General features: G+C 53.6%; 1 protein-coding gene across 4 annotated transcripts in view; it reads right to left on the reverse strand.

Moving 5' to 3' along the window:
* Positions 1–439: 439 nt before the first annotated feature.
* Positions 440–24,532, reverse strand: part of LOC115650712 (MLX-interacting protein-like) — a 29,704-nt gene continuing 5,611 nt past the window's right edge. Inside the window, exons 2-17 of one of the 4 annotated variants that reach the window (XM_030561028.1) lie at positions 14,412–14,518; positions 13,883–13,965; positions 12,902–12,991; positions 12,109–12,150; positions 10,595–10,757; positions 10,139–10,234; positions 8,277–8,314; positions 6,542–7,004; positions 5,963–6,006; positions 5,470–5,557; positions 3,727–3,803; positions 3,226–3,342; positions 2,740–2,867; positions 2,233–2,356; positions 1,770–1,899; positions 440–1,081 (exon numbers count right to left, since the gene is read on the reverse strand). In XM_030561028.1, the coding sequence (XP_030416888.1) occupies positions 960–1,081; positions 1,770–1,899; positions 2,233–2,356; positions 2,740–2,867; positions 3,226–3,342; positions 3,727–3,803; positions 5,470–5,557; positions 5,963–6,006; positions 6,542–7,004; positions 8,277–8,314; positions 10,139–10,234; positions 10,595–10,757; positions 12,109–12,150; positions 12,902–12,991; positions 13,883–13,965; positions 14,412–14,518 (1,912 nt within the window). In that variant the 3' untranslated portion in view covers positions 440–959. Of the gene's footprint in view, positions 1,082–1,769; positions 1,900–2,232; positions 2,357–2,739; positions 2,868–3,225; positions 3,343–3,726; positions 3,804–5,469; positions 5,558–5,962; positions 6,007–6,541; positions 7,005–8,276; positions 8,315–10,138; positions 10,235–10,594; positions 10,758–12,108; positions 12,151–12,901; positions 13,016–13,882; positions 13,966–14,411; positions 14,519–24,532 lie in introns of all 4 variants that reach the window. The other 3 variants (XM_030561027.1, XM_030561029.1, XM_030561030.1) reach the window with 3 other exon arrangements.

The raw sequence follows: 24,532 nt of genomic DNA on the forward strand, positions 1-24,532 counted from the left end.
TTCCCATGAGGCAGGGGAGCTATCATGAGTCAAGCACTGAGATGAGTTCACTGTGAGCCCCTGGGCCTGGGGGTCTATCAAACCTCCACCTGGGGCTAACAGTTTGCAAGGGGGCAGGGATGGGGCTTTGCTCTGGCAGGTGACACTCTTGCTGCCTGGGGGCCCAGGAGCAGGGATAAGACACTCGGGGTGAAGAGAACAGGTAGGATGCAGTAGCTGGGCCCCTACCCCATAAGCATTGACAGTTCCTAGGGCAGGGGCTGAGAGAGACTAAGAGGAGAGCCCAGGTTAATTGCTGACAGACCCCTGGCTGGCCCCCTGCCTTAGCAGCACTTTAGTGCCTTCTGGTGGGCAAGCAGGGGAGGACAGGTGTCTCTGGCTGCTCCCTGCTGGCTCATCCCTCCGCCCTCCATTTCCCCCTGCAAGGAGAGATCTGAGGCACTGGCCAGTCCCATATGCTGGGGGTTTAATACAACTCCTGCTGTCACTGTCCAAACAGAGCCACGACCTGCCAGCATCCCCCTGCCCCCATAGGGGGGATGCTAAAGGGGACCCTCTACTCATCCTCCAGCTCCCCTTCACTAGGTGTGTATAGAGGAATCACCAGCTCTGAGAGATGCCCCTTTCTATGGGTGCTACAGGGGAATCCAGTTCAGAGCGACCCCATTGCCATGTCAGTGGGGGCTAAAGCCATTCCCAGCTCTGAGGCACCCCTCCCCCCCATTTTGCTCTCTAGGGATGCCCAGCTGTGAGCCCCCCCAATTCCATCTTCTCTGTGGATCAGCCTCCCCCTGCTAGTTCTATTACAGAGGTCCCGCTGTAGCCCCCGCATGTCCATCCAGATGCTTCTGGGCCCATGGTGGGGTGGGGTGCCACCCAGGAGTCAAAGATGTCTGTGTCCTCTCTTCTCCGCCAAGTGGGCAGTGTCGGGACGTCCTCACGCAGCACCATAGGGCCCACTAGCTATGGCCCTTGCTGTGTGGGGGGTGGCAGACGGCCTGCAGGGCCTGCTCAGGGAGGCGCGAGGGCTGGGTCAGGATTGCTGTGAACTTGCTGAGCTGCAGGAGGGAGCTGGAGATAGCTGCAGGGGAAGGAGAAATTAGCACCAGCTCCAGATGGAAGCTGTCCACCCACATCCTTACCCAAGTCTATCAGTCGGAAGAGTCCTGAGGTGGGCTTGGCAGGATGTAGAGAGGGCTCAGAAAGCCTTGCCCAGTGATCAGATTGTCGGGGAGTGACTGGGGATGACACTGAATCCAGGGCAGGCACATTCCAAAGCAACCAGTGATTCTGGAGCCAACTTGATTTGGAGTTTGGAGCCCAGCTGTAGGGGTCTGATTCAGAAAGACTTGGGCTAGGGGAGTGGTGCCTAATGGGTAGAGTGGGAAGGGAAGCTGGGAGCCAAGACTCCTGTGTTTTAGTCCCAGCTCTGGAAGAGGAGTGGAGTCTAGTGGTTAGACTAGGGGGTGTCTAGGAGCCAGGACTCCTGGGTTCTATCCCCATCTCCACCACTGATGGGCTTTGATGGGGGTTACTACATCCTGTGTGCCCTGTGGATACGAACAACCCCGTCAGGCAGGCAGGATGAATAAGTGCCCATCTCTGGGAGCTCAGGGGGCCCTACCTCAGGAAACGGTTTTCCTGGAGGCCAAGGGGGATCACAGAAGCTCCTTAAGAAGCTGGAATCCCTCTTCACCAGAGTGGGGCCCTTCCCACCACCTACTGGGAGTGTGGGGATGTTTGGGCCTGGTGCAGGGGATGGGACGTACCAGGGCGCAGCATGGGCAAGGTGCAGTGCTGCTCCAGCCAGTCCAGCACCGACTGGCAGAACTCCTTGGCACTGTGGGTGCTCACTGCTCCCCTGTAACTCTCAAACAGCGGCTTGACGAGCATGCTGAACTGTGGGCAGAGCAGGGTTAAGGAGAATCCGCCTCCTGCCTGCCCCCTGCCTTGGAGCTACCTAACGAGACCAGGAAGGATCAGCTTAGTCCCCCACCTCCACCCACCACCTCCGGGGCCATCTGCTCTGTCCTGCCCTCCCTAACCCAGGAGGAGCCACCCCAATTCTGCAGGGATTGCCATTGCCCCCAGAGCCCCTTATCCTGCCCTGCCCCACCCCCAGAGACCCTTCCACTCTGCCCTGGGAAGAGCCATCTCTGCTCCCTCCCAGCCAGGGCCCTGCAGTGTCCCTGCCCCCCAGGATGCCCTGAATGCAATCATGCCAGTGGATACGAGCCAGAAGCGCCAGTTCTGCAGGGTGCGCTGGCGCACGTAGTCGTCATATAGCTGGGCCATGTGGTCTAAGCGTGGAGGGGTCACCGGGGCCCCGCTGGGGGGCAGCTGGCGCTGGAACTCCCTGGGGTGAGATGGGGCAGAAGGTAAAACCAGTCCAGGGCACAGCCCTGCCCTCACCCAATGGCAGAGCTCAGCCACTCGAGCTCACCCCGCAGGCCCCACCCTGTCCCTGCACTCACCCAATGGCAGCACTCAAGATGCTTGATCTCACTCTGCAGTCCCCACCCCCTCTGTACTTACCCAATGGCACTCAATCTCACCCCACAGACCCTGCGCCTTCCCTGGCAGAGTTCAGCATCTCAATCTCATCCCACAGGCCTCGCCTGCTCTCTGCTCTCTTACCCTGGTGGTACTCAGCTCTTCGATCATACCCCATAGGTCCCATCCACTTCCTACACTTGCCCAATGACAACTATCAGGCCCCGCCCTCATCCACACACTCACCCAATGGCAGCACTCAGCTCCTCAATCTCGCCCTGCAGGCGCCGGGCTGTCTCCTGCACCTGCCGGCGCTCCTGCTGCAGCCGCCCCACATACACCACACTTCTCTGCAGCAGCGTGGCCTTGCTGAGCTGGGGGAGACGGGCTAAGCATGAGACACAGCGGCCAGCCAGGCAGAGAGAGAGATGGGGTGGGACAGACGACGGACTGGGACCGGCAGAGAGGGGGAATGCGGAGGGACGTATGAAGGGCAGGGAGAAAGGGACTAAGACCCAGAGCAAGCAGAGGAGGAGATGGGGAGGGAGGGATGAGGACTAGGGATGGGCAGAGATGGGACTGACAGAGAGACAGGGATGGATGAGGGACTGGGCCAGTCCAGCGAAGTGGGGCCAGGTGTTCCAGCAGTCCGTGCTGGGGAGAACAGGGCCACACAGTGAAGGGAAGAGCTAACTGGAGGGTTGGACAGTAGGAGTGCCATGTGGCATGTACCTTGACGCTGGGCTGGGCCAAGCCCGGCAGCACGAGGCTGGCAAGGGTGTCGAAGGCGCAGCTGATGTTCATGCGCCGGGCGTGGTCAGCAGAGGTAAAGCCAGCTCTTCGGCTGCCCTGCAGAATCCAATCAAAACCAGGCTGTGAGCCCCGCCTCAGGGATCAGGATGTACTCCTCTCTGACAGTGCAGAGCCAGGAGCTAACACAAGGGGCAGTTATGCCCATCCAGCTCACGCACAGCACCCGCTGCAACACAGCACCCCCTGGCTGGGGCATTGGGCTCAGCACTGAGTATGAGGGAGAGTGCCCCCCTACCAAGCCCCTACCCCACTTCAGGCAGCACAGCACTGGGGTCAACACTGATAGTGAGGGACAACGCCCTCTACTGAGCCCTCACCCCGCTCCCTGCAGCACCTGGGCTTTCCCTGGGAAATCTCCCTGCCGCCCCACTCAGCAGGGAGGGGCCCGGGTGTGAGTGGGTTGGCAGGGGCCCATGTTACCTTGGTGCTGGGGAGGCTGCAGGGCTGGTGGGAAACATGGGGTCCCCTGTGCTCAGCTCTATCTTCGGACTTGGCATCTGGGGGAATCCAAAGGAGACAGGGAAATATCTGGGTCGCTCATGTGGGCAAGATCCAAATGCTGCTCCCCAGGGCCCAGTAGGGCATGGTGAGTGAGCCATCCCACCACAGCACTTCTGGGCACACGGGCTGGTGAGGGAACATGTCAGACCCAGTCCACTTCTAGAAGCAGAGGTCTGTTCATGTGGAGGAGAGAGGGCTCCAGGTCCCACACTCCTAGGATCCATCCCCAGCACCAGATCAGCGATGCCGTGAACCATCCCCAGCTCCACCCTCATCGTGGGGAGGAGCCTAAAACTGCAGCCTCCCCATGTCCTCCCCAGAATGGCACATTCCAGAACAGCCCCAGGCAGCACCAGCCTGGGGCCAAACCAGTCTCTGACCCACAGACCTGGCTGTCCTGGCTGTGATCACCCCTTGGTGCCATCTCCGAACCTGGGCAGCCAGGCCCCCAACCAGCAGGCAATGCAGGGTGAGCCACCCCCTAATCACTCCATTCCCCTAAGCCAACCCCCTCCGCACACACACAGGTGCCCCAGCCAGCCCCCATCTTGCCATCTCAGATTCTCTAGCCAGCCCCCTACCCTGCCAGCCCCCCAGATCCCACAGCCAGCCCCCCAGATCCCACAGCCAGCCCCATCTTGCCATCACCTCAGATCCTCCAGCCAGCCCCCCACTTTGCTAATTCCCCAGATGCCACAGCCAACCCCCACCTTGCCATCTCTTCAGATCCCCCAGCTAGCCCCCCACCTTGCTATCTCCCCCCAGATCCCGCAGCCAGCCCCCACCTTGCCATCCCCTCAGATCCCCCAGCCTGCCCCCACGTTACCATTACCTCAGATCCCCCAGCCAGTTCCCACCTTGCCATTTCCTCAGATCCCCCAGCCAGCCCCCACGCTGCCATTACCTCAGATCCCCCAGCCAGCCCCCACCTTGTCATCCCCTCAGATCCCCCAGCCAGCCTCACATAGCCAACACCTCAGATCCCCCAGCCAGCCTCACATAGCCAACACCTCAGATCCCCCAGCCAGCCCCCACGTTGCCATTACCTCAGATCCCCCAGCCAATTCCCACCTTACCACTCTTACAGGTCCCCCCAACCAGCCCCCCAGCTTGCCATCCCCTCTGGTCCCCCCAGCCAGCCCACCAACCTTGCTGTCCCCACAGATCCCCCAGTCAGCCACCACCTTCCCGTCCCCTCAGATTCTGAAGCCAGCCCCCCCTTGCCATCATCCCAGGTCCCCCCAGCCATCCCCCACCTTGCTATCCCCCCAGGTCCTCCAGCCAGCCCCCCACCTTACCATCACCCCTGATCCCCCAGCCAGCCCCCTACCCCGCTATCCTTCCATGTTCCCCCAGCCAGCCCCTGACCTTGTCATCCCCCAGTCCCCTCAAGCTGGCCCCCTTTACACTTCCCCAGTCCCCCCAGCCCGCCCCCCACCTTGCCATCCCCTCAACACGCCCTCTCTCCAGCCACCTATGAACCCACCAAGTTCCCACTCCCCAGATGATTCTTATGAGCCAACTACCTTCCTGCCTAACCAAGCCTGATGCTCTTCACCAGCCCCATCACCCATCTCCTCTGTCTCGTCACCCCCAAGAGCCAAGCACCCACAGCGAGAGCCCATGTAATGAGGGGCCTGACAGTAGCACCCCCCATCTTACCAGTGCTGGAGGAGGCAGTGACAGAGCAAGGGTGGATGGGCTTCTCCATCAACAGGACGCCTGCAGGAAGCTCTAGGGGGGTGCAGATCTAGAAGGGAGAGACGAGGAGGCAGTCAGCAGGGAGGACAGAAATCTGCCCCAGTCACAAGCACTAGGGGAGAGCAAGGAACCCCTAAACCCAGTAGCGTTAGCTAAGTGATTCCTGGGTGGATTTAAATTGTGTAACTCATCAGCAGGGAGCGCTGTGACACCAAGGAGGGGGAGAGCCAACAGATGTCCAGCGCTGCCCTCTCTAGCCTGGGTCACCAGGGAGGGGGAGGAGCCTGCACTGTCCAGTCCCACCCTCCCGAGCAGGGGGCACTGTGACATCAGGGAGGAGGAGGAGCCTGCAACACCCATAACTACCCTTCCCAGCAGGGGGGCACTGTGACACCAGGCAGGGGGAGGAGCCTGTACTGCCAGCCCCGCCCCCTCCAGCAGGGGGTGCTCTCACCTGGGAAGAGTCCCTGGCTGGAGCGAGAGGCTGTGTCGATGGGCCTGGGGGAAAAAGAAAGTGGGTAGAGGAGGAGTGAGGCTCTGCCACAGAGGTCACAGCTCCTAGGTAGTCACCTAGAGCAGTGTCTCTCCAGCCCTGGGTCTTGATATGGCCCACATCTGAGGAGGTGGGGAGAGAGGCTCCCTTGCACCGTGAACACCCCCACCCGCTCCTCCCACCAGCAACTCCATTGTTCTTCCACCCCACCAACAGCCCTCTCCTGCACACCCACACCAGCAATACCCCTTATGTTCAGCCCCCTGCCAACTCCCCCCCAGTATCTGGTCATCCGCCCCGACAGCAACCCTCTGTGCCCAGCCCCCCACAAGCAACTCCCCCATCCACTGACCACTCTGCCAGCAACACCCTCAGGCATGCCCAGTTCCCCAGCCCCACGCACCCATCACCACCTGCCTGCCCGTAAAAGCAATGCCCCCTGTGCCCACTCTCCCCACACCCACTCCTCCTCATCCCACCACAACAGCCTCTCCCCCCAGTGCCAGGCAGGCAGGCTGCACTGCCCCCACAAGCACATACCTGCTATGAGCAGGCGGGTAAGGAAGCCACTGGAGGCTGCCGGGGGGTGGCTGGAGAGGGGCGCTGGGGCAATGTGCTGTAGCTGCTGGGATTTTGCCCTGTTGGGCAGGGGGCCAGACACAGGCATGGCAAAGGTGCCTCCGGGGGAAGGAGGGTGCCGGCTGGATGAAGGGGGCTTTTCGGCAGCCGTGTGGGTGATGACGGAGAAGACAACGGTGGGTTGGGGGTGCTGCGTGGGAGGGCCTGGCGGGGGGGGGCTGACCCGCAGCGGGGAGGTGGGAAAAAGCGGCAGGAAGGTCTGGTGTCCGTTCAGGGGTGTCAGGGGCTCCAGGTCCAGGGGAAAGGAAAGGGGGGTGAGGGAGCCCCTGTGGAGAGGCAGCTCCTTAGTGTTGGTGGTCACATCCAGGTCACAAGCGCTGGACAGAGAGCCCTGTGGGGCAGCAGCTGGCAGCAGCGTGGAGGCCTGGGGGAGAGGGGAGAGAAAATCAGTCTTGCCCTCCCAGCAGGGGGCCTGCGGCACTAGGCCAGGGGGAGAGGCCTGTACCGCCCAGCTTTGCCCTCCCAGCAAGGGGCCTGCGGCACTAGGCCAGGGGGAGAGGCCTGTACCGCCCAGCCTTGCCCTCCCAGCAAGGGGCCTGCGGCACTAGGCCAGGGGGAGAGGCCTGTACCGCCCAGCTTTGCTCTCCCAGCAAGGGGCCTGCGGCACTAGGCCAGGGGGAGAGGCCTGTACCGCCCAGCTTTGCTCTCCCAGCAAGGGGCCTGCGGCACTAGGCCAGGGGGAGAGGCCTGTACCGCCCAGCCTTGCCCTCCCAGCAAGGGGCCTGTGGCACTAGGCCAGAGGGAGAGGCCTGTACCGCCCAGCCTTGCCCTCCCAGCAGGGGGCCTGTGGCATTAGGCCAGAGGGAGAGGCCTGTACCGCCCAGCTTTGCCCTCCCAGCAGGAGGCCTGCGGCACTAGGCCAGGGGGAGAGGCCTGTACCGCCCAGCCTTGCCCTCCCAGCAAGGGGCCTGCGGCACTAGGCCAGGGGGAGAGGCCTGTACCGCCCAGCTTTGCCCTCCCAGCAAGGGGCCTGCGGCACTAGGCCAGGGGGAGAGGCCTGTACCGCCCAGCTTTGCCCTCCCAGCAAGGGGCCTGCGGCACTAGGCCAGGGGGAGAGGCCTGTACTGCCCAGCCTTGCCCTCCCAGCAAGGGGCCTGCGGCACTAGGCCAGGGGGAGAGGCCTGTACCGCCCAGCCTTGTCCTCCCAGCAAGGGGCCTGCGGCACTAGGCCAGGGGGAGAGGCCTGTACCGCCCAGCTTTGCCCTCCCAGCAAGGGGCCTGTGGCACTAGGCCAGGGGGAGAGGCCTGTACCACCCAGCTTTGCCCTCCCAGCAAGGGGCCTGCGGCACTAGGCCAGGGGGAGAGGCCTGTACTGTCCAGCCTTGCCCTCCCAGCAAGGGGCCTGCGGCACTAGGCCAGGGGGAGAGGCCTGTACCGCCCAGCCTTGCCCTCCCAGCAAGGGGCCTGTGGCATTAGGCCAGGGGGAGAGGCCTGTACCACCCAGCTTTGCCCTCCCAGCGGGGAGGCTGTGACACAAGGGAGGGGCCTGCACCACCCAGTCCTGCAACAAGGAGGAGGTCACAGACCTTGCAGTGAAGGTGAAGCATGGGCTGCAATGTGGCGCCAGCTGATCTCTGCAGACACAGGGCAGGGGCATTGCTGAGCAGTCAGAGGGCAGCTGCTATTTGCTACTCACCTGGGTCACAGGCTGGGGGCGACAGGCAGCAAAGAAATCTGTGAAGGGAAAGAGAGAAAGAATGAACTGTGACAAAAAAGAAAGGCTGAAAGGGAGGTAGAGAGATGAGGACGGGGAAGAAAGAGAAAGAAAATGCGAAGAACCTGGATAAATCAGAGCAGAATAACCATAATAGGAATGATCATGATTACATCACAACACTCAGCACAAATGGCAGCTTCAGAGCTCCGACCTGGGAGACCCCAGAGCTGGGATTGCAGGGGGCTGTGGGTAAGGATTGAGGGGCATTGGCAGAGCTGGAGGGGGGGAGGGTCCCAGGTCTCAGATCTCAAAGGGGGACTGCGGGTCAGGATTATGGGGCACTGGCAGAACTATGGGGGGGATCTCAGGTCTGGGCTAGCAGGGGACTGCGGGGTGGGATTCAGGGGCGCTGGCAGAGCTGTGTGGCTGAAGGGTATGCAGGATTCCCTGGTGCGCAGTGGCTGGAGCCATAGCAGTGGTGACTAGGGTGACAGCTATGGGTTGGTCTGGTGTGTGCATGGTAATTCTGGGCATATGGGCAAACCCCTTGATGAAATAGTGGTCCACTGTTCCAATTACCTCATCTTAAATATAGGGAGGTGGCCTGGAGACACTACATATCCCAGATGCACTGCTCCAATTTGACCTGAGACACTTCACTGGGTCCATGCTGGGACCTGTAGTCTCAGCCAGCTGCCCCTTGGCATCAGGGATGTTGGCAGTCGGGGCATGGCCATCCAGCTAGCCTGGGCAGCATCTGGGCCCAGCCCCACATGCAGCAGCAGGACGAACAGACATGGGGGCCCACTCTGTACCCTTCTTGGCAGCAGCTACGTGAGCGACAGACAAGAGGAGTTTCAGGGAGTCAGAGGAGCTAGGGGCAACAGAGGAGGCACAGCTGAGCCGCTGAAGGCTGGGGCTGGCGGCCCCCAAGGGAGAGCTGGCCGGGCTGTCTGTTGGGTCCAAGTGAGGAGCGGGGAGAGAGAGACAGAGAGAGACTGAGATAAGGCTCCTTGGCATACAGCCCTGGTGTCCTGCCAAGGCCCTGCAGCAGGAAGTTCTGCTGGTGTGTCCCATGCTGCGGGGGCAGCTCCCTGTCCACAATCACTTCACAATCTCTTCGCCACTTCCCTTTGATAAGCCCATCAGACAATGCCAGGTCTGCAGGGCCAAACCCATTCCATTCCCCCCGAGCTTGCCAGTCCTCTGCCCTGGGGCTGGATTGGAGCCAGTGTCTCCTAGAGTGGAGAGGCTCCGTGCTAGGATAGCTGCCCTGGGGCACAGAGAGCAGAGGGCATCTCTTTCAGGGCAGTAAATAGTGTTTCAGCTTCCTCTGTAGGGGCCAGTCTGTAGAGAGTGCAGCACCCCGCCCCTCCAGGGGCCAGGTTCAGGTGAGATACTGGGCGGCTCTCCCCACCATGGTATCTCCGCCTGGCCTGTAGCGTGTGAGGTAGTAGGCGGCTCAGCAAGCATCTAGCAGAGGCCTGGGTCTGTGAGGAAGAGCAGTCCCTGCAGCCGGCTGAGCTAGCAGTGGGTCAGCCACAGGCCAGGCCATGAGCAGTACTCAGCTACACAATCTGCCCATGGGGATTTCCAATTCCTCCCAGCAACAGATTAACGGGTGCTCCAGCATGGTGGGGAGAAGACACCACTGGTCTGACCCAGAGCAGCCAGGAGGGGACACTACTGGTCTGATCCAGGGCGGTCAGGAGGAGACACCTGGCTGATTCCCTCTATTGCCAGGCAGCATGGTGTTTGGAAACCTTCTCACCGCCCCTATGCACCACGATCTCCCAGCTCATCCCAGATGGGATCTGTGCACAGTGGCCAATGAAAGTTACCGTGAATGGGGTCCAGGGTGTCCATGAAATCCTCTCCAAAGTTAGGGTGCAGCTGGGTCAGGGTGGGCTGAATCATGTCCGCATTGAATTGGTGAGCTGGGGACATGGTGATGGGAATCAGACATAGCACCAGCCGTTCCCATCCCACCCAAAGCAGAGCCCTGCCCCACCCACCTCGCTCCCCTCAGGTACCAAACTGCCAGGCAGGAAATGAGGTTTCTAGGGGGGCCCATTCACATCCCTAGACAGAGAGGGCCAGAGATCCGGAGACAGGAATCCTTGGGGGATACAAGAGGGTCAGAGCTCAGGACTGCACCCTTTTAGCACTTGGGGGACAGGGGATGCAAATGAGAGAAGGGGAGAAATAGGAAAAAGGGGCTGAGACCTGGAGAGGGGAATGCCTATAGGGCACGGAGAGGGGAATCCCCTGTGTTAGGGATGCTGACCAGTGCTCACCAAGGCTGCGGGGGTTGGGCCCCCCATACGGGTTGCGGCTGTAGAAGATGGTGTCGGCCAGGTCAGAGATGAGGCTGTCCAGGGTGTCCAGGTCAAGCTCCATGGGGCAACTTCCCTTGGCCTCACTGCTCAGCCCCTTGCCCTGGATGGCATGAGCTGTTTCCTGCCCAGATGAGGAGGGGGACAGAGAGAGATAATTGGTGACCCAGATCCTGTGACAGACGGGACAATAATTGGCAGCACCCTAAACAAACCCTGCTGAGTTAAGGTGAAGTGTCTTGGGAGGTCGCTGTATATTAAAGCTGTGTCCGGATTACTGTGGAAGGATGTAACTCTAAGGGGGAGACAGGACTAATGCAAACCCTGGGAAGTGGCTCATGCTTCAAAGGACTCTCTAAAGCAATGGGCTAGACTAGACTGATCTTTTAGTTAAGTGGGTTTCCTAGGAAATACTTGGGAACGGGGGTGATGGAAGTTAGTGAAGTTACCATTTTGAAGCAGTGCATTGGGGAGAAACCCAATGCCTGGCTGATACCTATTCACACTATCTTCAAAGGAGCTAAAGGAGGGACTCCCTAACTCTTGGGGGAGCTAGTTCTGAGTGACAGCTGCTATGAACTGGTGATCACAGAAATATCCCTGGGTGAGGTCGGACGGATTGATCACCAGCCAGAGTCCTTGACCTCTGGTAAGCTTATTACCAGTGTGTAGCTCGTGTTAATGTTTCCATGTTTTCTCTGTAATGCTTTTACCTTAAGAATAAAAGTGCTTGCTCAGAAAAGCCACGTGATCACTTATAACTGCTAGCAATGTCATTGTTATTAGTCTCTGATGAGAACGCCCAGCACAGATGCTGGCCTGTTTAGACAATCTGCTTTGCTGTAGGATTTCACAGCACAGTCAGGGGACTGTGCAGCCTGAAAATGCCCCAGGCAGGGCAAGAAAGATGCGTGTCTCCACCCAAGAAAGGTGGTGTCTGAAAAGCGTGCAGCTGAGAGGGAGTGCCCTTGCAGGACCACAGAGGGGGAACAGAGGTGCAGATGCATCTTACGCAGGAGCTCTGGAGTGCCATTTAAAGTGGAAGGGGGCAGCAGCATAGATTTGGCCCCCCTGCCACCTGCCCCTCCTCTTCCCTTTTCACGTGCTCCCCCCATGTCTTCCGCCCTCCCCCCCGCCCTGCTCCACCGGCCTGACCTCCCTGGCCTATGAACCCATCCATCCACCACCTCCAAATCTGAGTTTGATGCACCAGGCTGCAGTGCCACTCATGGCTAGGCCACGGTCCAGGTGGCCCTCCTAGCTCCGCAGCCAATGCCATGTACCAAGACAGGGTCAGGAACTCTGTCTGGGAGGGGGAGCTCCCAGCTACCTCAGTCCCAGCTTCTCCCAGCAGGGGGCGCTGTAGGGAATGGGGCAGGAGTGCTGGGAATGGGGAGAACTCTGGGCTACTCCAGTTCCAGCCTCTTTCAGCAGAAAGTGCTGCAAGCTGTAGGGACAGAGCAAGGAATCTGTACCTGGGTGGATAAAGACTCAGGTTTATCTTTCTTCTTCTGGACCTAAACATTAAACAAACAGGAGCTTTAAAACCAACACATGGTCCTTGCCCACCAGTCCAGGGCATTGTGTCCTCTGGCATGGGGCTGTTGCCCACTCACTCCCCATCCCCAGCAGGCTGGGATTTCACTGAGCCAGCCTTTGCTTTCTCAATCACTGAGGTAAATTTGGGTGATCTGAGAGGGAAGTGGGGGAATCGTGGGGGAGGCATGTCCCACCAGCTTAGCATTATGGCAGCTGGGGAGATCTACAGAGGGCTGTGGGCTGGCAAGGGTGGCTGCTAGCAGAGATGACAGCCAGCTCTCCAGTGATAGAGGGAGGGGGAAAGGGACTGATGGATGGATAGAGTACGGATTCCAAGGAAACCCACAGTTGGGCATTGAGTCACCACTAGACCGCAGAGCAGTAATGGCAGTTTCTCTCTACCTGGAAACTGCTCCTTACTTGGCATTGAGATCTCAAAGTTTTACACCCTAGGGGGGAGGGGAGGGGCGCTTAGTTTTACTCTTGATGGGCACATCACAGAAACCATCCCTCACTGCTACCAACTTGCCCCTAGATGGCAGTGGCAGCAAAGAGGCTGAATACAAACCCCGTCTGGAGGCCACAGCATCTACTGCTGCCTGGGCTGTACCTCCTCTGGTATACAGGACAGTGGCCTCTGGGCCTGCTAGCAGACCAGGGCACTGTTCAGAGCAGGGAGAGCGGTCCAGAGATGCAGGGGTGATGGTGGTGGTGGTGGTGGGGTCTTACCCGTGTGCAGAAGTATGTCCGCCACTTGTGATACTCTCGAATGACCACTCCGATCTGGTGCTTCCAATACTTCCCTTCCATCATCACGGCCTGCAAGGCAAGGGCAGGGTGGGGCTAGAGCCAATCGAAAAATGGGAGTGAGGGGGAGTTTCCACAGAAAATTCAGATTTTTCAGCAGAAATTCAAAAACAAAAAAATCTCAGCTAAAAAATGAAATATTGCAATTAATAAATGCTACAGCTGTGCCCCATGAGAGCTGTAGTTTGAGTGCCTCGTGCTTCCATTCTCCCCTATAAAGTGGCCTTCCTGGTTGGACTACATTTCCCATGAGCACCAAAACCTCCCCTCTTGGCAAAGGGAGGCTGTGCACTATGGGCATCCCTGACCATGATGCATCATGGGAGATGTAGTCCACTGGGGAAGAGACTGTGGGCCTCAGAAAACCAAATCACAACTCCCATGATGCATCACAATCTGATCTCTCAAGAGACTGGAAGCTGTGCATCATGGAATCCCCTGGCTCATGGTACATCAGGGAAGATGTAATCCAGCTGGGGAGTCCAGTCAGTGGAGGAGACTGAGGGCCAATTCCTACAAGGCACTACAGCAGTACTGCCAAATCACAACATTTCAATTTTGGGGCATTCCATTTTCCAATGAAAAACCAGAATTTCCCTGCAAAGCAGACACTTTTTGTGGAAAATCTGTTTTGTGGAAAACCCATTTTCTGCCAAAGGCAGTTTGGATGGAAAAATATCAGAGAGCCCTTATGAGGACCCCCTATGGGGGAGAGGAGTGGAGAGGTGACCCTAGGACTAGTGGGTCAGAGTCTTCTTGGGAGGGGAGGGGCGGGGTAAGTGAGGGGCAACCCTCAGGGGAGAGGAGGCAAGGAGGAGCTATGAAGTAATCTGTGTCACTAGTGCAATAAAATCTCTTGTAGGAGAGGAGCCCCTTGCAGTGCCCTTCACCCCATGTGCTCACCTCCGGTTTGCGATGGTCGTCCCCGACACTGCACTCAAGCGGCGTCACAAAATTGCACACAGGGTTCTTTCTCCTCTCCACATCTGCAGGGGACAAGAAACAACAGCTGCCTTTGCTATAGCCTCCTCCACAACTGACTAGGGAGCACTCCCAGGGGATTATGCAATGGGACATAGGGCCTTTCCCCTCGAGGGGTCACCGGCTCTGATCTGGCCCCAGGGTAGGGAGACTGGCTGTCTCAGTGCAGGGGGGTGGGGTTGGGGGAATGGGACATGGGGCTTTCCCCTCTACGGTGGGGCAGTGACTGAAAGCTTCTTATACGGTGCTCTGTCAAGTGAAGCAGGTTCTTGCTGCCCTGAAAGTGACTCTTGCATTGCTCACTCAGCACAGAGCCCTGGTAACTGAGCAGCCCCTCTGGCATGATGGCTACTCTGCTTGGTCAGCTCACCCTGCCACTGCCTGCGCCGTGCCCACTCTGGGGAGACTCCAGAGCCCCATGTGCCCCTGGGCAACCCCAGACCCCACTCACACTGCAGGTACCACGCCCTCCAGATGGCATTATTGAGCCGGATTTTGTCACGCGGCAGTAGCTTCAGGCCTTTGAACGTTTTCCATTTGGGGGACACAATTTTCCCACTATGAAAAACATAAGGAACAAAATCCTTTAATGATGCAGGTCCAGAGAGAGGGGGACATGGGCAGGGAAGGACAGAGCTTAATGGAAGGAGCAAGCCAATGACAGAAGAGAACAGAGATGGAGAAGGGACAGGAATCCTGTACAGAACAAGTCAGTATCATGCCCCACCAGGCACCCGCACTCACCCCATACACCACCCCATGGATCTCGTACAGAGCAGGTCAGTATACCCCACCAGACACCCCCACTCACCCCATGGATCCTGTACAGAGCAGGTCAGTCTCCTTCCCAACCAGACACTGCCACTCACCGCATATGCCACCCCATGGATCCAATATGGAAGAGGTCAGTATCCTGCCTCACCAGACATTCCCGTTCACCCCATACACCACCCCATGGATCCCATACAGAGCAGGTCAGTATCCCCCACCAGATACCCCAGCTCACCCCATACACCACTCCATGGATCCCACACAGAGCAGGTCAGTATCCTGCCCCACCAGACACCCCCACTCACCCCATGGATCTGATAAAGAGCAGGTCAGTATCCCCCACCAGACACACCCACTCATCCCATATGCCACCCCATGGATCCTGCACAGAGCCCAATTTCCACCCCATCCACACACAGGAATACCTCTGTCATAAACAGATAGTAGGAGTTAATAGAACAGAAGTACTTTATATCTCTTTTGCCTGTAAAGGGTTAACAAAATCAGTAAGCCTGCTGTCACCTGACCAGAGGACCAGTCAGGGGACAGGATACTTTCAAATCTTGAGGGAGGTAAGTTTTTGTGTGTGCTGTTAGTTTTTGGTTGTTGTTCTCTCTGGGTTCTGAGAGTGACCAGATGTGCAACCAGGTTTCTCTCCAATATCTCTGATACAGTCTCTTATATGTCCAGAATAGTAAGTACTAGGTAGATAAAGCGAGTTAGGTTTATGTTTGTTTTCTTTATTTGCAAATGTGTATTTGGCTGGGAGGAGTTCAAATGTGTATTTGGCTGGGAGGAGTTTAAATTTGTACTTGAATACTTAGGCTGGGAGGGTATTCCCAGTGTCTATAGCTGAAAGACCCTGTAATATATTCCATCTTAAATTTACAAAGATAATTTTTACTGTTTTTCTTTCTTTAATTAAAAGCTTTTCTTGTTTAAGAACCTGATTCGTTTTTTATTCTGGTGAGACCCCAGGGGACTGGGTCTGGATCCCCTAGGGAATTGGTGGGGAGAAAGGAGGGAAGGGGGAGAGAAAGGTTATTTTTTCTCTGTGTTAGGATTACTTTCTCTCTCAGGGAGAGTCTGGGAGGGGCAGAGAGAAGGAGGGGGGAAGGTGAATTTTCCTCTCTGTTTCAAGATTCAAGGAGTTTGAATCACAGTGATCTTCCAGGATAACCCAGGGAGGGGAAGCCTGGGAGAAGCAATGGTGAGGGAAAGGGTTTACTTTCCTTATGTTAAGATCCAGAGGGTCTGGGTCTTGGGGGTCCCCGGGCAAGGTTTTGGGGGGACCAGAGTGTACCAGGCACTGGAATTCCTGGTTGGTGGCAGCGCTACAAGTACTAAGCTGGTAATTAAGCTTAGAGGAATTCATGCTGGTACCCCATCTTTTGGACGCTAAGGTTCAGAATGGGGAATTATACCATGACAACCTCTGACCTGGGTTTGGAGATATTTCACGCTCAGGCTAGCTGGTCCAACTATGTGAATAGGTTAGAACCCAGGCTCTGGTTTAACATGGGCTGGAACCCACCTACTTTGCAGTGAGGATGCAGACTAAATCATTTGAGTGCTGATAGTCCTCCAATGCCTTCCCACAATTCTCCACAAGGACAGACAAATTCTGCTGCAATTAACACAACTGACTTGGAAAGAATCCAAGTGTCTCAGCACAAAGACATGTGAACCAGGGGATACTCAATCTGACATACACAGGAAAGTGCAGAAACAGCGAGGACATGGTTGGGCTTTGCAGTGAGGACGTTGACACCTAGGCCAATCTGGGTGCCAATCACCCAGGGTTAACTGTGCAGTGAAGACATGCCCTAGGACAGTGGGTCTCAAACTTTTTTACTGGTGATCCCTTTCATATTGCAAGCCTCTGAATGTGACCTCCCTAATAAATTAAACAACCTTTTAAATATATTTAACACCATCATAAATGCTGGAGGCAAGTAAGGTTTGGGGTGGAGATTGACAGCTCGCAACCTCCCAGGTAATGACCTCACAACCCCGAGGGTTGAGAACCTCTGATCTAAGAGATGCAGGGCATTAAGAAATGAAAAGATTCTCCGGGCTTCTCCACATGGGGACGTTTCTTTGGTGGATCTAGTTTTTTTGGCACAGACTTCCTTGCATCCAAACACACAAGTTCTTTTTTCAATGTTATTTGGTGTCTTATCCTGTGCTGGAAGTTATCATCATCCACATCATCAGGCTAAGCCACAAAGGCAAATGGCATGCCACCTGGCTCAGTCTCTAGCTAGGTCCATAAGACAGTCTGGCTGGATGTTCAGTCTCTGTTCATCATCAGAAGTCTTCCTGTGCCACCAAACCTTTTGGTGTCCACGTGATTGTTGGCCAAGTAGTGACATTCCTTGGTAAACACACTTAGTAATCTGTTGGTCTTCCATCCTAGTAATATGTCTGTGGCCTGGTCTACACTACGAGTTTAGGTTGAATTTAGCAGCATTACATTGATTTAACCCTGTACCCGTCCACACGATGAAGCTGGGTTTTTTAACTCAAAAACATTCTTAAAATCGATTTCTGTACTCCTCCTCTGACAACGGGATTAGTGCTGAAATTGACATCGCTGGGTCGAATTTGGGGTAGTTTGGATGCAATTCGACAGTATTGGCCTTCAGGAGCTATCGCAGAGTGCTCCATTGTGACTGTGCTGGACAGCACTTTGAACTCAGATGCACTAGACAGTACACAGGAAAAGCGCCGGGAACTTCTGAATTTCATTTCCTGTTTGGCCAGCGTGGCAAACTCAGCAGTACTCAGCAAACAGGTGACCATGCAGTCCCCCCAGAATGTTTCTATGTTTCCCCTATCATCTCCGTCCCTGAGGTTATCGCAGACTAGAAAGTGAAAAAAACGCACTTGGGATGACATGTTTTCAGAGCTCATGCAGTCCTCCCGCACCGATAGGGAACAGTTTAATGCATGGAGGCATTCAGTGGCAGAGGCCAGGAAAGAATTGCTGTGTTTGCTTAACGGCAAAAGTATCATGCCTCGCTAGCGATCCTGCCCGAGCCAGGTTGCTGTGTCAGACTCGGGTGGAGGCAGGACCGCTTTGTGAGCAGGAAGGCCTTAGATATAGACATTGCATTAGGTAGCGTCTGTAACTAGAGAAAACATTCCTGTGCATTTGGCAGCATATAGCAAAAAAAGAGAAGCCCCATAGTGTAGTGGTTATCATGTTCATCTAACACACAAAACATCCCTGGTTCGGAAACAGGTCACTTTCCTTTTTCTGACTCCCCTCCTGCATTTTTAGTCTTAGAACAGACCGTGCTGTGAAATTTTACTTTGAATTATATCAATTATGAGTTAAATAATATGGAAGCTCTTTCTCAGATATAGTCCCAGGTTCCTTACCCTTTCAGCCGCTCTGATAAATTAACATTTTCGTTAGGGGTGGGGGGAAATTTTCATGAAGCCTTTTATAGGGACTAATGCTATCTAGGACTCTGAAATAATCTTAACATGGCCCATAGAGTGCAAACCTTTGTTCTGAATTTGTCATTCCACAAGTTGAACTGCTCCTTACTACTGTCCAGGCTTCATGAGCCATGGGAGCAAGGGGCAGACTGGGCTGGGTGCGACCGCACTGTGCTGCTGGCTGGGAGAGCAGTCTGAGGCAGAAGCCTCCAGCTCACATGATATTCTAGGCAGGACTGAATCTCCATGAGATGAAACTTAAAGAAGAGAATGACCTGGAGTCACTCCCATTTGGTGCTCTAAGAGGAGGATAGCCATGTCTGTCCAGGCACCTCTGATAGACTTCACCAAGGTCTGCCAGCTGAGCAGCACCCTGGCTGGCAGGAGCCGGAAGACAGAGCCCCAGACCGGCAGCGAGCTGAGCCGCTCACCCTGCTGCCAGTCTGGGGCTCATCCACCAACCCACTCAGCCCCTTGCCTGCCTGGGGTTCCGATCATCCAGGCAGGCAGCGGGCTTAGGGGGTCCGGTGGACTGGACCCTGAAAAAAAGGCGCAAAATGATTGTCTGCTGTTGCTTTCACGGGGGGGAGGGGTGGTGGTGGCCTGATGACATGTACCCAGAACCACCCATGACAAACTTTTTACCCCATCAGGCATTGGGAGCTCAACCCAAATTCCAATGGGCGGTGAAGCCTGCAGGAACTGTGGGATAGCTACCCACAGTGCAATGCTCCGAAAGTCGACACTAACCTCGGTACTGTGGACACACTCTGCCAAGTTAATGGTCTTAATGGCCTTAAGTGGGGACAAACACAATCGACTGTATAAAATCGATTTCTAAAAAATTGACTTCTATAAATTCAGCCTAATTTCGTAGTATAGACGTACCCTCAACCAAGAAAGCCACTGAGCCTGAACCTGTGCTGATGGCAACGGTTCAGCAATAACCTCCTTATTGCTAATCTTGCCCTGCCACTTGATATGGAGCAGCTGATGAAGACGACAAGAATCAAAAACGTCCTTCTGCTGCTCTTCAGCCTTCCCCAGCGCCCATATTTTACTGCCACACGTTTCCTGGACTGACCCTGGAGAGCCCTGCTTTGGAAGTGACAACTCTACTCCGGAATGAGCTGTAAGGTTTGTGTGAATGCATCCCAATTTTGGATTATCTACATTGCTTCAGATAGCCTTCCCATAATGCTATACTTCATATGATCTAATGGTCCCTTCTGGCTTTAAACTCTTATGATTTGTATGCCCTCCACTGCTCTAGGAACATCTTGACGATATGTCATACATGCACACTCAGGCTTAAATACCAGCATACACTCGAATATGCACCTTTGTGATCACAGCTCGTGGCAAGCTGACATCCCCTAGTCCCTTATAGCAAGCCATGCCCTGTACTTCCATACATCCCGTACAGAACAGGTTAGTATCCACCATACACCCCCGCTCACCCCATACACCACCCATAGATCTGTGTGGTGCCATCCAGAGGTGTGGGACTTCTATGGGATGGACAGCATGTCCACTTCCATCTACCCAAGAATCACCATAATGCAGATCTAGGAGTGACTATGGCAGCAAATGAAGGAGAAGGGGCATTCTTGGGATGAGACACCAGCACCAGGAGCTCTGGCAGAATTGCAAAACCAAGATCTCCCTGGACATGCGCTTACTGTGAAGGGCTGAAATGGATTTTTGCCAGGGTGCCCACTGCAGAACCCCTGTATGCTGGATTGTTTGCCCATACCATCAAGAGGCACCCAGTCTATCACGGACCCCCAGGAGATTCCCCCAGACAGCCAAGATCTCTTTGGCACACCAAACACTGAACCAAAGACCCAGGAAGAGCCAGTGCTGGAGACAGCCCCTGAGATCCAGCCATTAAAGGTTGTGTGCTGTGTTACAATAATCTGTCTAGGTTCTGGCTCTATAAGGGGATGTAAACAACTCTGATCCAGGTACTGGCTGGGTACTGTTACGCTGGGCAGACAATGCTCTGCAGGAGGACAGATGTGTCCATCCCTGGCCACTGTTCTTAGTTCTCTACCTGCTTGGCTTTTATTCCTGACATGCTCAAAATGGCATAAGCACCACAAAATTGAAGCTAAAAAGGGTTTATGTCCTGAAATATTGAATCCCACATCCATGGCCCAAACATGCCAGTCCCCACTCCCTTTCCGGTGCTGCTTGATGCTCCTTCCTGGTGGACTAGGGCAACCTCCACGTCCTCCCCAGTGTCATGTGGTTCAAGGTAGCTGCACAGTGTGATAAAGGCAAACACATTGCGTGGCAGGCATTTTTACTGCAGCAGGAGAACATGAGAAAGCAATAGAAACTGTAATTAGAATTCCAGTGTGATCAGTGCCTTGGTCTTGAATTTTTTTTCTTTGTTCTCCAAGCACCTGGCACTGTCCGGCCCTTGCAGAGAGAGCGGTTATCAGTGCTGAACATCTGGAAAACCTCCAAGGAAGACACATTTGCTAGATCCCAGCAGAGGGCAAGAAGAGTGGAGGGAAAGATTCACACTGCAGAAGAAAAAGAGCTAGGAGCACAGGGAGCAGTCTGAGAGGGTGTCAGATAATAAAAACCACTTGGGAATCATGCAAACAAAACTCAAAAATGCATGTCTCACTGTGAAAGTATCAAAATGCAAAATACGAACAGTCAAAGTCCCTCGTTTTGGGCATTAAGTAGGAGGGTTAAATTCTACCAGTTCCCTTGGAATTGGCCTATACCCCAGTCTAAAAGACAAGTCCAGTCTTAATATAGACGTGGGGTAATAAATAGTGATAATATAGTGGCAAACTCATTGTCCAGGCAAGAGGCTTCTGAACCAACAGTGGCTGACCCTATTGCATCAATTTAAGAGGGGAGGTGTGATCCATGAACCTCTTCATGCCAAATGGCATGGGGCACAAAGGGAGTACACAGGTCTTACAAGAATCTCCTGTGTCTGATATGTACATTCTGATTCACCAAAGAATGTCATGTGAGGTCTCAAGTAAAGGCTGGTGTCACAGTGGTTAACAATATCATGGCAAAACGCATGTACAAATTGTTGACCTACAACCTTGTCCTGAATGTTTGCTATATTGCTTAAAAGTTATATTATAATGATGTTAAGCAGCATAATGGGTCTATCAGAAGCCTAATTATGGTCACCTGGAACACCACACCCAGACCAAAGGCAGGTTTAAGCTTATTATGGTCATGGAAATGGTCACATATGGCCATGAATCCATGTGGGTTATATAATGTAAGGGTATAAAGCTCTAAAGATTTACCCTAAACCAGCAGTGGTCAATTATTTTTTGTCAGGGTCCAAATTTCTTGGTCAAAGCATAGTCAGGATCCAGACTCCAGAAAAAATAATAAAAAAAAAAATAACTATAATGAAGATAATAAGTAAATAAAAATATTTTGGGCTCCATTCATAGATGTCTGGCAGCCCAGATTTGGCCCACAGTCTGCCTATTGACTACCCCGTCCCTAAGCCCTTGGGTTCATTGGCTTCCCAAAATGGTGTCAACTAGAACAGGACCTGTTCTCTGATGTGCTCCATGATTCCTTTGATCTTTGTTTTTCTCCATTTTAGGAAAATATGAGTTTGTTCATAATGTTAAAAGCTATCTCTCTGGAGCTTCATGTTGTTTGGTTATATTAATGAATGGACTTATTTGGATGTTAAATAAAGCATTTATCTTTATCTGTCGTGTCTCATGAATCCCATCCTCAAAAACAATCAGCTGTGTAGCTGCCTGAAGGGAAGAACCTGTGATAATAATAAATATTATTGGTATAACTATGTCGCTCAGGGGTGTGAAAAATCCACATCCCTGAGTAACGAAGTTAACCTGATCTAATCCCTGGCGTAGGCAGTGCTAGGTCAATCAGAGAATTCCTAGCTACTGCCTGTTGAAAAGGCAGAGTATCTACATCAACAGGGAGAGCCTCTCTCTGTTGGTGTAGGTACCAGCTTCATTGACGTGCAACAGCTTTGCCACTGCAGTGTTTTAAGCGTGGAGAAGCCCTCAAGAGTGTGAATTTTTCACATCCCTGAGCGATAAAGCTACGTCAATCTAAATTTTTAGCCAAAAATCCTTAGTGGAGAGGTTTTATATGTATACTGGAATCTGGAGCTTTCTTTACAATTTACAAGTGATGAGCCTATTAATAGGCCTATGTCCCATCTTTTTAAACTGCCTTTAGAGAAGTTTTTGTTCCGTTGGGGCTTTTTATATATTGGGCATTTCATTTAGGCAAAACTTTAAAATCAAGCTAATACTATTTTTTAAAGGTTGGGATAGTGTAGCTTTTAAACACTGTAATTTCTATTGCACTAGATCAGGGGCCGGCAACCTTTCAGAAGTGATGTGCCGAGTCTTCGTTTATTCACTCTAATTTAAGGTTTCGTGTGCCTGTAATACATTTTAATGTTTTTAGAATGTCTCTTTCTATAAGTCTATAATATATAACTAAACTATTGTTGAATGTATAGTAAATAAGTTTTTAAAATGTTTAAGAAGCGTCATTTAAAATTAAATTAAAATGCAGATCCCCCCGGACCGGTGACTAGGACCCGGGCAGTGTGAGTGCCACTGAAAATCAGCTTACGTGCCACCTTCGGCACGCGTGCCATAAGTTGCCTACCCTTGCACTAGATCTCTTCCTCTGTGATTAAGATAAAACCAAAATGTTTTTGAGAGGTGGGATGGAGACAGGAGTGGGATTGATAGAGGCTACAGTTTTAAAGGCACTATGCATATTCCTAAGGGAAAGCGCAAGCGCAGAATTAATGTCCCTCACAGATTATTTTTCCCCACAAAATCATTGATTCTGATGGGGAGGCGAAGGAAAGCTGAAATTACACCTTTCACCCACCAGGGGCTGATATGGCGCCAGAAGAGAGGTCAGATGACTCACAGGCTGGAGAAGCCAGTGGCAGAGAGGGACAGGGCAGAGGCTGCCTTCCTCACAGCACCCTGCCTGCAGAGCCAGGTGAGGAGGCATGGGATATTGGGGGGACAGACCGAGCAGGGCACACAGGGCTGCTGGGGATCACACAGATTAGGATGCAGAAGGGCTAGTTGGGGAATAGACTGGGGTGGGGGCACAGAAGCTAGTGGGGTGACAACATTGAGCCAGGAGCTGAATGGAAGTGGATGTGCAGTACCACACGGAGATGGCGGCGGGGGTAGGCAGGGATACATGGGGATGGGGCAGCTATGCCTGGCTGAATAGGAACCAGGGGTGCAGGGACACATAAAGACAAGGGGCAGTTATGCCTGGCTGAATGAAGGTGCAGGGATACCTGGGCAAAGGGTGGGGGTGCAGGGCCACATGGGGACAGGGGAAGATGTGCCTGCCTGAATTGGGGAGGCTAGGGGTCAGCCAAGGTCTGCCTGGAGAGGTTCCCTAACAATCCTTTTCCCTCAAAAAAACCCTGTTCCATACTTCTCCCACCCACACCCAACAACCCTCCAGGTTCACTCCCAGGCTCCTTCCCAGCAATTACTTCCCTCTCCCTCAACTCCTCCATTACCCCTGCCGCCGCCAAGCCTTTGCGGTGCTTCTGAGGGGTGCAGGAAATACATTTCTGTATTGTCGCTTAAATGAATTATTACTCCGAGTTCTGTATCAATATGTCTAGTAAACAATCTATTTGTCAAAAAACATTTCTTGAATCTTACTTACTGACAGGTATTTTGAAATAAATTATCAAAACATTGGAAATAAATTGCCCAAATAACTGAAACTAGGCTGTGTTATTTTGACAAATAAAATATGCTGAATTTTAAAATATTGTGCGTAAGAACATACAAGTGATTGTGCACAGAATTTTTAATTTTTTGGCACAGAATTTTTAACTTTTTGGCACAGAATTTCCCCAGCTGTATATACAATGCAGAGTTTTGTATAAGGGCAGGAAAATTAATTCTTTGGAGCTGCTTCAATGTGATAAATAAAATGGGGGGGAAAAGTATTTGTTTTGCAGAAAGGTCTGTAAAAAGTGCTACAAAAGTGAAGACACTGATGCATTTTCATTATATCCAATGCACTTTTTTATCAATCAAAAAAAAAAGTTTGCGCTTGAAGTTTTGCACCTCTGTGGCTGCACAGTGTAGCTATTGGTTTCCCTCCCACCATCATTCTTTCTATGCTTCATGTTTAGGCACTGCAATTCTTTTGGAGCCTCAATGTGTGGCTTGGGGTACTAACAAACAAAAGTTTTTGCTGCTTTTGAGGTAATTCTATAAAATATCAATAAGGCTGTAAAGACAAGAATATTGATTATGTTACAATGTTTTCCCATCTCTGTCAGAAAGAACCAATCTCGCAGTT

Source organism: Gopherus evgoodei, chromosome 4, assembly GCF_007399415.2.
Source record: "Gopherus evgoodei ecotype Sinaloan lineage chromosome 4, rGopEvg1_v1.p, whole genome shotgun sequence".
Lineage (NCBI taxonomy): Eukaryota > Metazoa > Chordata > Testudines > Testudinidae > Gopherus > Gopherus evgoodei.